Source organism: Phragmites australis, chromosome 5 (genome assembly GCF_958298935.1).
Source record: "Phragmites australis chromosome 5, lpPhrAust1.1, whole genome shotgun sequence".
In the NCBI taxonomy this organism is placed as follows: Eukaryota; Viridiplantae; Streptophyta; class Magnoliopsida; order Poales; family Poaceae; genus Phragmites; species Phragmites australis.
Window position 1 is genome coordinate 42,638,881 of NC_084925.1, and position 14,105 is coordinate 42,652,985.

The 14,105-nt window shown below is 40.3% G+C and overlaps 1 protein-coding gene across 2 annotated transcripts; it reads left to right on the top strand.

Moving 5' to 3' along the window:
• The first annotated feature begins 1,937 nt into the window (after window positions 1-1,937).
• LOC133919801 (uncharacterized) lies at window positions 1,938-12,891 on the top strand. Of its 2 annotated transcripts, XM_062364306.1 has the most exons (24): window positions 1,938-2,634; window positions 2,736-2,860; window positions 2,933-3,027; window positions 3,095-3,322; window positions 3,783-3,870; window positions 4,305-4,356; window positions 5,471-5,536; window positions 6,062-6,216; window positions 6,308-6,378; window positions 6,567-6,758; window positions 6,844-6,885; window positions 7,612-7,719; window positions 7,940-8,029; window positions 8,138-8,213; window positions 8,962-9,058; window positions 9,146-9,215; window positions 9,328-9,504; window positions 10,458-10,580; window positions 11,557-11,640; window positions 11,788-11,972; window positions 12,062-12,200; window positions 12,312-12,371; window positions 12,470-12,541; window positions 12,614-12,891. In XM_062364306.1, exons 1-24 carry the CDS (start codon window positions 1,988-1,990, stop codon window positions 12,725-12,727), a joined length of 3,156 nt encoding a protein of 1,051 aa, XP_062220290.1. In that variant the 5' UTR covers window positions 1,938-1,987; the 3' UTR covers window positions 12,728-12,891. The 2 variants fall into 2 exon arrangements, with proteins under 2 accessions (XP_062220290.1, XP_062220291.1); XM_062364307.1 differs by lacking the exon at window positions 6,844-6,885.
• Window positions 12,892-14,105: the final 1,214 nt, after the last annotated feature.

A 14,105-nucleotide genomic window follows, 5' to 3' on the forward strand; every position in this document is an offset into this window, starting at 1 on the left:
GGATCATTCTTTTTTCTATTCTAACCCTAATTTCAATTGTTATTAATTTATTTTGTTTGGAATCTTTATTAGATATTTTGCTTCTCAAACCGTATAGAAATCTAACTGCTAATTTTCCATATATTTTAATTCTGAATTTACCTAATTATTAATCGTATTTAATACGAATTCTTTGATTTAATCTAGATGGTTAGATGTTCATAATAACGAATTGTCTAAATCATTTTTTTTAAGTTAATGTGATAATAGATAGATTGGCACTGTTTGTGATTGAGATTGGAGATCTGGATTGTTCTTCAAGTAGGTCTGGACCATAGTAAGGCTTTTTTTATAGCCTACAATAGAGATCTTAAATGGAGGTGTACCTCTAAAGAAGAATACCATATTTCGCGAAATGTAGACATATGTGGCAGTCTGCGTGCGCAGTACATGAAGATGCGAACTGCTGATATGTTTTTCAAGCAGTGTGACCTTGAATAATCGAGCATGGAAGCAGTGCAACAAATATATTTCTGTGAGCACGCGTTCGTAACTGTTGAAACCGGCAGCAGCGCTTCTCATTCATCAAAAATCAGAACCACCACCCTCGTGACCTCATCTCAGGTAATTGCGAAGACGAGTACAGTGCTTTTAGATGTTGCCTGCTGAATCTAGAGACGAAGAGCATGCCGCAGAAAGTCGAGGCCTTAAAGTGGATCGAGAGTACCACTAGGCGACCACTCACCACGACAGCTCACTTCTTCTATTCTTTATGCCTTTATCGTCCGAACTCTATGGCTCGTGAGTTATCACTGCACTCTTGGTATCGGTTCCGATGCTAGAGTTTTGCCGGTTCGTGACCTCGTGAGATCGGTTTCCCGTATCCCAACCACAATTCCCCATACAGAGATGTTTCTTCCTCCTTTTCTTTTTCACGTCTCCTAAGCACATGTGTCCGAAATCTCTCAAAAGTATACGCACCTGAGCCTGAAATCTTGGCGACTGTGTGAACACAACGGCAGCCGATGAGTTTAGGAGGGGGACGGGGGTTTAGTTTTGGGGTTTGGGAGTTTACCGGTCACTCCAGAGTTAGAGAGAGACTTGAGGAGGCAGTCGGATCGGTGGTGCGTCGCGGTGTGATGGTGTGGCCAGACAGCGGTGGCGTCAGCTTTGGGCAGTAGACGGATGGTGGGAAGGGTTGGTGAGGACAATGGGGTTGTTAGCGCGATGTCGGATGGTGGACGTAGATCCGGAGGTGGGAAAGTCACCGGAGGTGGTTGAAGATAGGCAGGGTGGAAGAGCATGTCAGCATTCTAGGAAAGAAGAAGTGCTGTAAGAAAAAACGAGGAAAAAATATGACTAGTCACCTTAAATTGAAATCAGACGGTTGTGCGTCCTCGTCTTAAAAAATTCCCGTTTTCATGCACCTCAAGTTTAGCACGACCTTTCATTTTTCCCCTCTCTCTCGAGATGTCCTCAGACGGAGCTGAGCCTCGCCATCCAGAGACCTTTGATGTCTCTAGCGTGGGCCGGCCTTGGTGTCGAGATTCCAATCAAGGGAAAGGACACTGGGGGCAAACAATACACTGTTTGTTCTTTACTGGGCCTTTCACGACAGTAGCAAGATTCACAGAATTTTATAGCTACCCAAAGGTCGCCTGATGATGTCGTCACAGAGTTAACATAATAAAGTATGTTTGATAGAGTTTTAGTTTTAAAATTTTGTTAGAGCTGATTATTTCTAACTCTAAAAATTTTAGAACTGAAGCTATGAATCAATTAAAAATATTTAGTTTATATATTTTATTTTTATTTTAAATTGAAAACAGATATTTAAAACACTTAATTTTATCATAAAACTCTGAACTCAGGCCGCGGAAGGTTTATCGGACGGCTCTCGTAACCAGAGGACTTGGTTCATGGGCCTGTCGATTTTTCGATGGGCTCCGGATCCGGCCCAACCCATAGCCGGAGCGGCAAGGCGTGAGAAGCGGATTAGCCGAGGCGGATGCCGTGGCGTCTCCGTCTCCCTCCCCTCCGTCGTTCCCAGCCGTGCGCCACCGTCTCCGCCACCCCCACCCAGCCTGGTCGGGTTCCATTCCAATCCTCCGGCGCAACTATCCCCTCCTCGTTTACCCCACATGCCCAACGTCACGAACTAGCCGGCGGACTCCCCGCCATTTGGTCCCCAAGCGCGCCCGAGATGTACCACGCGATGCGGCTGCGCTGTCTCCTCCTGCACCCGTCGCTCTGGTGCAATTCCAGCTCCCTTGGCATCTCCGCGAGCGGCGTCGGCGGCGGGTTCTTCGTCAGGAGGTTCAGCGCAGTCGGGGCGCCGCGGCCCTACGGCCCGGCCCGGCGGCTGTACCGGTTTTACGGCTCTAAGGGCGGCGTCGGCAGCGCGGAGGCGAGGGGCGCCGCAGCGGCCTCGGCGCCGGCGGGGAGCAGCGGGAGGTGCATCGAGCAGGAGCACGCGCGGCTCGGGGAGAGGGACCAGCAGGAGTGGCTGAGCGGCGAGCGGTTCCTCACCGGCTGCAAGAGGCGGGAGTCGCCGTTCCTCACCAAGCGAGAGAGGTTCCGGAACGAGTTCCTCCGCCGCTTGGTTCCGTGGGAGAAAGGGACCCTCTCGTGGCAGAATTTCCCATATTACGTCAAGTGAGACGCGCACACCATCTGTTCGACGTTTTGTTTGAACGAAGCTAACATTAGTGAGCTAACGACTAGAGAATTCGTGTTTGTTCCTGTTGTATTGCAAGTGAGAATGCGAGGCGGCTGCTGAGTGAGTGTGTGGCATCCCACCTGCGGCACAAGGGTGTCACGTCAGAGTATGGCTCCCGGCTGCAATCCTCTGGAGGGAGGATATTGCTCCAGAGCTCGCCAGGTATTAAGCAGCAATGATGCAGATACTTAATGTTGTTGTAAATGCTTGGGTTGTGAGATTTGTTTAATGCAGGAACTGAGCTTTACAGGGAGAGATTGGTTAGAGCTCTCGCGCATGAGCTGAGAGTGCCACTACTGGTCCTGGACAGCAGTGTTCTTGCACCATATGTAAGGTTCTGCACCTTTACAAAGTATAAAGGGGTGTTGCAAACCTTATATCTCACCTGGCTTGTAGGATTATGGGGAAGATTACTCAGAAAGCGAGGATGAGGACGAGCATGCTGAGTCTGAGGATGAAGGCTCAGAGTCTGAGGATGACGAAGGTGACGAAGATTGGACAAGCAACAATGAAAAGTCTGGTGAAAGTGATGACGATGATGCTCTCAAATCTGTGGAAGACCTGAAGAAGTCTGTAGATGACCTCAAAAAGTTGGTCCCTTGTACTATTGAGGAATTTGCCAAGGTGATCCTTATTAGTCTCTCCAACCATACCAAAGTCCAAGAATGACTTTCATATTTCTCCTCACAGCAAAAAAATATATTTGCCCCTATGTTTCCGAAATGGTTTCCCATTTCTTGTACAGAAAAAAATATCTTGTGTCATTCTTATATCTTTGTAAAAAGAAGGGAACATCAAAACATTAAACAATCTCATGGAAAGTGAGTTTAAATAAATGTAAAATAAATTTGATGAAAACAAAACTGTTGCACTACAGAATGTTTAGAAGAACTTCTGATCTTGTTAGTGTTGTAGCATGAACTTTTAATAAGGCAAGTCCTTTGTACTGCTTTTATCTTTCTTTCCTTGCTAGGAAAAAAAGGTAAGGATAACCAACATTTTCTACTATCTTCCCTCGTTAATGATATTTTGCCTTACATAAATTTCTGGCTTATAATTCTCCTTTGTTTGCTTGCTATTCTAGAGAATTGTTGGTGCTGAAGAAATCACAGCATCAGAATCTTCTGAAACACCTGAGTCATCAGAGGAAGAGAAAAGGCCTTTCCAAAGGGGTAATTTGATATTCAATTTCATCCTGATCTTTTTTTTTTGTCTTTGGACTTTACTTAAGGTGAACTGAAGTATTTATTGTCATTATTGACCACATTGCCATTGAAAAATAAGCTGCTGCTGATTGAACTGAACCCATGATTTCCTGAGCATATTTTAGGCCTAACCCCTCGTTATCAGCACCACTTTGCACATAGCTGCACCAACTTTGAAGTTAAATCTGCTTCATCTAAGGGAGGGATCGAGAGAACCTTTCAGGCTTTCACAGTGGAAAATGAATAAAAGCGTATCGTTGATGTTTTGGTTCTGTTTCTGGCAGATGAACTCGCTGGACATGTATAGGGCATAAAAATACCATGAAATCATATGTAACGTTAAGTCCTTGGATGCTGAAATTTTAATCTGACTTTTCTAATTTTGTAATACTCTTTTTCAGGAGATAGGGTCAAGTATGTTGGGGCCTCCGCAGTTGCTGATGCAGATCAGAGGTTATTGTTGGATTGTTGACTCTCTTCCTTTTTATTTTTCTGTGTCATGATAAACTTCCATGTTTGTCTTAAGTGTGCACTAGTAACCGTGCACGAGCAATGCATGTTTTTAATTAGATGATTGTGATTAGGGGTAGATTAGCTGTATTAGATTTATCAATTAGGTCCAGTGATTGTGATTAGGGGGCAACATTAGCAGCATTAGTATTTATATTAATGGAGGAAGGTGGAACTCAAAATCAGCAGGAGCCATTGGATGCAGTTGAATAGATGGATAGGATTGACCTGTGTAGAAGTCTGGTGGATGTAGAAAACAAAGGAATTGATGCTTTTGATATCAGTATAGATGGTGATCTGAGTTACCTTGCCTGATTGTTAGCCTGGGACTTGGGTTTTGACCCATTTATCTTTGTTCTGTTATTCGAATATTAAACAATGAGGCAAGATGATGCTCCTTGTTTAGATAGGTGGTTTAATCACAGTTAGATGCTTCATGTGCCTGCCTTCTGTATGCTTATAAAGTTATGTACTACATGATTGCAGCTATGCAGTGTTCTAGTTTCAAATCCCAGGTAGGTCCTTACAACTCCCATCCTTGAAACGCCCGGCCGGCAATGTTGAGCCTGAAGCCCGAAAATATCAATCTTTATTTCTTTTACAAATAAAATATCAATATTTATTAATTTTCTGATGTCAGCGCAAAGATATATGAACCATGATTTATGCCTCATATCGGGATGTGCCGGGCCTAAAATTGGCAGGTCCAAAACTCTGGCCTGAGCCTGCAAAAATCTGGCAGGGCCTGCCTCAGAACTCTAGCTAGCTGTGCATGGCACATGCACGTGCCTATTCATGTTTTTTATTTCTGCATGTGTAGTGCAGACAAGCGCATCGTGTTTAGTTTGGGTTTGGTATAAGCAAGTGAGCATGTACACATATGTGCTGGTATTCATGCATAGTTGTATATTTTCTCCACCGTGTTGGTGAAGCTAGGAATATACACTTCCTTCCTGGTTTCATGAGTGCTTTATATCACAATAAATTTACTGTACTTCATGTTAGAAGTTCAGTTTCTTCACATTAACACTGATATGTACCATATTACCATACACAGGATCATTTTGGGGAAAATACCTACTCAAGATGGCTCAAGAAATGCCTATACTTTTATTAGTGGCAGGTGGGTGGGTATATCATCTTCACTTGGAATTTCAGCTATCTGTTATCAGTAGAAGTGTCAATGTAGACTCGGTGACGTTCGTAAGCTGAAACATGCATTCTTAGTAACACGTGAGAACATATCATGGTATTGAATATTGGTCAACAGTTTTGTCAGTAACATGCTGGATATCACGTTGACTTACCTTCCAGTTTCAAGAACATCATAGTTCAAGAATGCAGTTTCTCCCACATGAGTGATTTAAGGCAACTTTGTATTCTGAATTTGAGTATTTTGTTATTTTGCAAATCTGTCCAGGTGAAAACGTATTGGCAAATACCTGATTTGTGGTTGCTTAGACAATTGGTTCTGTATCTATCTTTATGATACATTTTTTTTTTCTGAGGGGGATTCTTCGCCATTGGCATTTCTACCATGCATGCTGAAACCCTCATAAATAGATGCCACATTTGCGCTTATCATTATGTTCGAACAATTATTCTTATAGATTATGAAGGGGAACATTTCTAACTCCAGTAATCACAGGGCTTTATCAAATGGACAGCGTGGGGAGGTATACGAGATCAACGGGGATCAAGTTGCAGTCATATTTGACATTCCTACAGCGAAATCGCATGATGGTGATAAATATGTAACTAGCAAGGAGGAAAATGCAAAACCAACTATTTACTGGGTTGATTGTATGCCTCTATTCTGTACCACTGACAGTCAGTTGTTTGCTTTTATTTGAGATCCAGCACCTTGACTTCATCTGATTTCCTTGTGCCTTAGCTCAGGATATTGTGCATGATCATGATACTGAATCGGAAGATTGGCATATCGCATTTGAAGCACTTTGTGAGGTGATTTAACAAAAGATATCTTGACATATATGTTTTACATAAGTTTGAAAATATGCTGCTTTTTCATGTGTATATGAAAACCACTCCTTAGTAATGGTTTTAATCCTCCAATGTTGCCATTGTGTTGTCGTCTCAATCAATAAATTTATCTCTCTATTGATTTGCTTATGACTTTTTTCTTGGAGTAGGTTCTGCCATCTCTACAGCCAATAATTGTCTACTTTCCAGACAGTTCCCAATGGTTATCTAGAGAAGTTCCAAAATCAGATCGCAGAGAGTTTGTGCAAAGGGTTGAGGAAATGTTTGACCGAATTACCGGACCAGTAGTATTGATATGTGGGCAGAACATACTGGCAGCAGCACCCAAGGATAAGGAACCTGTAAGCTTTATTAACTCTTGCTCCTGCTTAATTTCAACTTATGAAGCAATTTTGTTAGTTCTTATATATGTGGTGGAATGTACAGCCCGCTCTGATGTTCCACAATCTCTCTCGCCTGTCTTCACTGGTAATTGTTTTATATTGTTCAAATGAACATATTCTTATTGTCTGGTACTTTTTTGTAATCATGAAATAACTTCTTTTATTCATCTATGATGCAATTTTGAATATTGTTTCTTCAGTACTTGCATCAAATGCCTTTCTTGACTTTTAAAAAAAAAAAATTAAAACCATGTTTGGATATATTTTATTGTGTCTTGCATCAAGGGACAAGGGTCTTGGTTGATTGTTTTCATTCTTTTGGTAACTAGCGCATGGGCTTTAAATCATTGACTCATTGTTGTTTCCTGCTCCTCGGTACAAGCTTAAACCCTACTTCAATTTCCTGGATAAGGGAGCAGTTAAACTAACTTTTCTTTTTGGTACTACAATTGGTACATAAAACACTGATAGTTGCTTTGCATTGTGAAATGTGACTGTCTAGCAAGCTCAGTTAGGTCCACTTATCAGTTATCGGCACCTTATTTGCACATGACATGGTTTACGTCTAGGCGTAGACCTTCTTGTTTTGGCACAAATTGAAATTGTGGTACCCAAATGGAACCTAATTATTAGTTCCTTGTACAACGTTATTTGCAAAAAATATGAAGAAGCTGCATGATTAGCCCTGTTTTGCCTTTCCTTCTGTACTATTCAAAAGAACTACTTTTTTTTACATGGTCTATGAAAGTTTGTCTTCTCAATTCTCATATTTCACAGTCAGTACGTACTAATTTGAAATGTTTCTATGCAGCCATCATCACTGAAGCGACTGGTAGGAGGCCTGAAGGGACAAAAATATTCAAGGTCCAGTGACATATCAAAGCTCTTCACCAATAGCCTCACCGTACCTCTTCCAGAGGTTAGCTTTTTTCTCCAATTCGATTTGCAAAGCTACACTCCACAAAATGAACTATTGAATGTGCCCTCCATCAACTTACGATGATACCATAATGTTGCCTGTAGTTATTAAATCAGTGATTTACAGTGCCCCAGTCCACATTTCAAGTACAAGACTACAAGTGCCCTGTAGCTTGAGGCTCACAGCCCCTGACTTTTTTCTTTATTTATGTTATTAACAGGAAGATGAGCAACTACGAGTTTTTAATAACCAGATCGAAGAGGATAGAAAAATTATTATTTCAAGGCATAACCTTGTTAAATTGCACAAGGTTTGGATGCAGATCCTTCGCTTCCTATTCATCTACCTGCTGTCATGCAGGTTGCCACGTCTATTACGTAGTTCCTGACTTCCTGTAAACCATGATTGATTAATGCAGGTGCTTGAAGAGCATGACCTATCTTGCGTGGAGCTTTTGCATGTGAAGTCTGATGGTGTTGTTTTAACAAGACAAAGTATGTCCATTCAAAATTTTCAGCTCATGCTTGTGCTGGAATTCATGCATATGATATTGGTTGATTATTTTATTACATGCCTGTTTTGTGCTGGTGCATTGGATGAAAATTTTGGAAGGAAAAGTCATTTCTTCGAGAAGTTCATTGGAATTTCCTACGAACGATTTTGATAATATCCCAGGTTCCTTTTTTGGGTTGAGTGCTTCAACGACTGTTCACGCGAACCGCTGTTATTGACTAACTTGAACTTGCACTCTAACTCTCAACAACTGCAATCAACTGCACCTGCATCCTGGTTTCACCTAGGTGGCAGTGTCTGGTTTGTGGCTGGTTACCTGTCCTAGAATCCTGGTGCCAGATAAATTTTCTCACAGTAAAGCTTTTTTAATGGCAGCATGATGTTTCTACATGTAAAAATAATGTAAAATTTGGATGCATGATGAATCAGTGGAAGTTAACTAATCGTGAACTGTTCCGTTTCCATTAAACTAAATCCTCTTTTTTTTCCACTGGGAAGACTGGGCTGGGATTGCCAATAAACGCTATAGTTGGCTGGTTTCAGATGGAAAAGTATTCAAAATATTCATTATCCTAATGCTATGCTGCACAAAGTGCACAATTGCACATGTTGGAAGAACAAAGTTGGTTGCTTTTGTTCCTCCTTTACTTAACAGTCATAGGTTTCCATTGCCAGTCCCAAGGTGGAGCTGATGCGGGATGTATTAAGTGAGTTAGTTGTTCATTGCAGAAGCGGAGAAGGTCGTTGGATGGGCTAGAAGTCACTATCTGTCATCAACAGTTCTTCCTTCTATCAAGGGTGACCGGTTAATCATTCCCCGTGAGAGGTATTTCTATTTCACGTTGACAATTGTTTCAGTTGGTTATTTTACTTTTGGTGGTCCTTTACCATTAATGTTTTCATTTATGTGAAGTCTGGATATAGCAATTGAGAGGCTAAAGGAACAGGGTATTACAACTAAGAAATCCTCCCAAAATCTGAAGGTATTCAACAGCTTATCTGTCCCATAAAGTTGGCTTTTGTTCCAACTTTCTGTTTCTATCATAAATACTAGTCCTATATGCCTATCTAAACTCGTAAGCTCCCTAACTTCAGATTTTGGCTAAAGATGAGTATGAACGCAATTTCATTTCCGCTGTTGTACCTCCTAATGAAATTGGAGTGAAATTTGATGATATTGGTGCACTTGAGGACGTCAAGAGGACACTGGATGAACTTGTTACTCTTCCTATGAGGAGGCCTGAGCTTTTTTCCTACGGGAACTTATTAAGGGTATGACTTGCTGTTCTGCTAGATATATCATTATTGCTTCACCTTTTCTGCTAGAAATATCATGGAATCTTGAATATTGCATTTAGGTCATTGCTTTGTTCTTGACAGAAGTCGCTTTATATTGGCATGAACTCAGAAGGGATTAGTTAATGCAGAAAACAAATATAATTTTTCCCTTGATTTCCCTTGATTAGTCGTCAAGATGTTGTTGCTTTAGCATTGTCTTTCAAGCTTTCAGAAGCTTGTTTCATAGCTGAGTTCAATGTTATGGTGTGTTGTTAGTGATCACATGATGTAGATGTTACTTGAGGTCTTCCTAACGCAGTTGCTATTGTAGAGAAAGATGCGATTGAAAAACTGTCTGTGCCTTTTGGAACGATCCTATTCCCATTCACTTTGCACTTTTGCGGCATCTGTTTCGCACTCTAGTGAACTAATACCAATATTGCTAACAAGCAAACATGGTTTATGTGGTTGCATGTTATGTCCTCATACTAGTCTTTATCTGTTAAAATTCAATGCTGAGCTCTTGTGTAGCAGTAAATTGCTATCAATTATCATACATGACTGCATATTTATTCACCTAATTATATCAGGGCTAGTTTTTATGATAGTTGCTATTCAATGTGCAATTTATGATTAAAGCATAGCAAATTTCATATGCATGCAGAAATAAACTTCAGCTTTCAGTTCAAGCAGATAAACCAAATGCCGAAATTCTGCAATTGAAATACACACTTGCAGATAAAACCAAATGCGGAGATTCTGCAAGTGAAATCACTACTTCTACGGTTCTTAGACAGATTATTGTTTGAGTTCCATTCTCTTAATATTTGAATTCTGGATGTTCTATCAATTGCTCTACCTAGTCATATTCAGAAGTTCTGCATATTTGAATGGTTTAAATGCTTTACTGAATTTCTAATAAGGACTTGTTGCGTGGATCTTTTCAGCCCTGTAAAGGTGTTTTGCTTTTTGGGCCTCCTGGAACAGGAAAAACGCTCTTGGCAAAAGCCCTTGCAACAGAAGCTGGGGCAAATTTTATCAGCATAACTGGTTCTACACTCACATCAAAGGTAATTTCATTTGACTTGTCCTTTTATGGATTTTTCAATTATTTCTGGCTCATATAGTCATATGTCAAGTGAATTATAGCTGCAAAGTGCAAAGAAAGATTCTTAATTTTTTTGGCCTGAAATATCATTTCTTTCACTAAGTTCTAAAAGCTAGTATAATCCATGTTGCTAGGTGAACTCTGAACACCTGAAAATGATGTTTGAATAGAACAAACATTCAATCTTTGCCATTGACTTAGCTTCATGAAATTTCTTTCGTGAAGAAGCTGGATCATAACAAATTTCTATTATTTTTTACATGAAAAAATCTGTTATTAACATACGTTTTATCTGGCTATGGAATGAGACATTCCTGTATGGGATGATGCAGGGCGTGAGCACATCCCTGTGTTTGATTGAACCTATGGTATGAATAAAATATAAATGCAGGATTAGTGGATTCAATTTACGAGAATGTTCCTCTATTGTGCCATATCGTGAGATTTTTCTTTCATGCTGCATGGGGTTGGTGCAGGCTTGCCTAATCATGCACCTTAGTGGTGACTAATGGTTATTAATGGCTAATAAGGTGATTTGATTAGTGACAATTAGCTAAAATTAGTGGTGATTTGTTTCAATCAGTGATTGCTGGTGATAACTTGTGATGATCTATATGATCATTACTATACTGTAACAGTGACTACTGCCTACTGGTAATAGGTGGCAACTGTTGATAATTTCTAACATGAAATTTTAGTTTTTTCAGAGTCAAATTCCATACGTATGACATCTAATTCAACACAGCAAACACCATTTGGTCAATTTGCATGTCTAGTTCAAGCAGCCAAGACCATTTGTAGTCAATCCTGCATCAACATATACTAGCAATCCGACAAATTCTTATACACTCTTGTTGTACAAGTAACCAATGAACTTGCATGATCCTAAATTCATTTTCCAACCATGCACTGGCTTAAAATTCTTTTTTTTTAAACAGTGGTTTGGAGACGCCGAGAAACTCACGAAGGCTCTTTTCTCCTTTGCGAGTCGACTAGCCCCAGTTATCATATTTGTGGATGAGGTATGTTCACTAAAATGAAAGAAGAGAAAACAAGTGCTTATGTACTCTTGAAACATTTATTGTCATTATTTTGGTTGAAATTGGACACGATTCAACATACAATGGTTTTGCATGACCTCCTGATATGCAGTTTGGTTGATATAACAGGTTGACAGCTTACTTGGTGCAAGAGGAGGTGCATTTGAGCATGAAGCAACAAGAAGGTTGCGAAATGAATTTATGGCAGCCTGGGATGGTCTCAGGTCCAAAGAGAGCCAACGGATCCTTATTCTTGGTGCGACAAATCGTCCATTTGATCTGGATGATGCTGTCATACGGCGTTTACCTAGACGGTAATATCTGAATCCATGTTCTTGCTTCCGAGATATACGTAAGCGATGCTCGTCTAGCAAGATGTTCATCAGTTCCCCTTGGTCTACAGGATATATGTTGACCTTCCAGATGCACAGAACCGAATGAAAATTCTCAAGATTTTACTTGCAAAAGAAAAGCTAGAATCTGATTTTAGATTCAATGACCTTGCAAATGCCACAGAAGGTTATTCAGGGAGCGACCTGAAGGTATCAAACTCAAGCAATAATTATATTTTTGTTTCTGGCTGTCCAGAAGAATGAAACTGTTCTGTTCTCTTTTTGTGTCTATATGCAACCATTCACTGTTCGTTTCTGCAGAACCTATGTGTAGCTGCAGCATATAGGCCGGTTCATGAACTTTTAGAAGAAGAAAAGAAGGTACTTGTGCTCTTTTTTACTGTTCACACGTGTGAAACTTTGTACCATCAAGATTATGTTAGTCTCTTGCTTCTTGACATGATTCCCATCTTTTCTAGGGAGGTGTGAGTAACAAAAGCAGTTATTTGAGACCCCTTAAATTGGATGATTTCATCCAAGCGAAAGCTAAGGTATCGTAACCCTGCTTTCCATTCACTGCCTAATATCGCTTTTTTTAAACGCTGGTTATTTTCCTAACGCAGGTTAGTCCGTCTGTTTCTTACGACGCAACAAGTATGAATGAATTAAGAAAATGGAATGAACAGTATGGGGAAGGTGGTAGCAGGACGAAATCACCATTCGGGTTTGGCAACTGACATCTATAGTAGATTTTTCGACCCTGTATTATCTGTAACATCTATTAGGCTGCCTATTTTAGCATAGGAAATCAGTCTTTTTTCCCTAGAGCTTATTTATATAACCTTGTAATCACCCTGTATAAACAACAAAATATCTAATTAAGTGCCAATTTTCCCTACTATATACCGTTTGATATTATCTGTGTATAATCAGAACAAATCATCTTATGCACGAGAAAAAATGATGTAACTGAGCTGCAAATTTCTTTTTAGATGCATTAGGCTGAACAAGATGTAAATAGCTCCAGAATTTTCAGTTGATGTATTCTAAGTTTCTAACTCTCAGCATGGAACTCAATATAACTACTTCAGTATATTGCTTCTTTAACGTAGCCAGTCGACGGCTCGAACCACCAGGATATTGAAGGATGCCTTTTCTTGTTTGAAATAGAATGTTTGAAATACTTGTGTCAAAAACATTTGTTGCTGTAGCTTTGGCCCTCTTATTCTAAGGAGTGTTGGCTAGTTTTCTTTCTCACTGTATAACAAGCAATTGGCGGAGAACTGAACCATCATCTGAGTCATACATGATAGAGATTAGAGAACATGATCTCTCAAAATTTAATTATCGAAGTACGTCCACGCAAAGCGAGTAGTTGGAACAAATGAACCTGGGTGTCTGCAAATCGCATCGTCTCGAGTGAGGACTCAGCACCACATGCGTGTGATTTCCAAAATCCATGGCCATTGCAAATTGGAGTGCCACCATTAATGGGAGTTGATTTGAATCGGACAGCTGGAGGATCTAACCCTCTTCCTGTAGATGTGCAGTCGTGTTCCAGGGCCTAGTTTTCTCTTTCATTTTTTCGCGTCCAGGGCAATCATGTTGGCTACCATGGTACCACCTGCATTCTGGGGAAAAAATGGACTTGGTACCACCTGCTATGCTAGGGCTGATCTATGTACTGTAGCAGTATTGTACAATGTTTGGATCTCAACAAGAACCTAATTTTTCATTTAAACTTTGGAGTTGTTAAGGGAGCTGTCATATCAAGTTAACTCCTCCTTTACTGACCAAAATGTGAAGGTCTGCTGTCCTATTCAGGGGCAATAAACTGTCAGTTTAGTGATGTCCCCTCTCAACTTCACTTAATACAGTAGGAAGCATTAGCACTACACCGAATGTTGCCCTATGTTGTGATAGTACTACATGTACTACGAAATACAGTATACGATTAGCTTTCAAAGTTCGAAATAAGAGTACAGCTAGGTCATGCTTGGAATGCAAGATTTTTTTATGGGCTGTTTTCAGTAAAATTAAACTAACTTTATATCGTTGTAAACGTCTTGGATCCATCTTTTCTGGACACTCGAGACCGAATGGATTGACCGATGT

What these genes read in the sequence shown, in the direction of transcription:
- LOC133919801 (XM_062364306.1), top strand. Translation starts at nt 1,988, where the DNA reads ATGCCGTGGCGTCTCCGTCTCCCTCCCCTCCGTCGTTCCCAGCCGTGC. An exon ending in CACCCAAGGATAAGGAACCT is followed by an intron (nt 6,759 to 6,843) that starts GTAAGCTTTATT and finishes TGGAATGTACAG; the next exon opens with CCCGCTCTGATGTTCCACAA. An exon ending in TTATCATATTTGTGGATGAG is followed by an intron (nt 11,641 to 11,787) that starts GTATGTTCACTA and finishes TTGATATAACAG; the next exon opens with GTTGACAGCTTACTTGGTGC.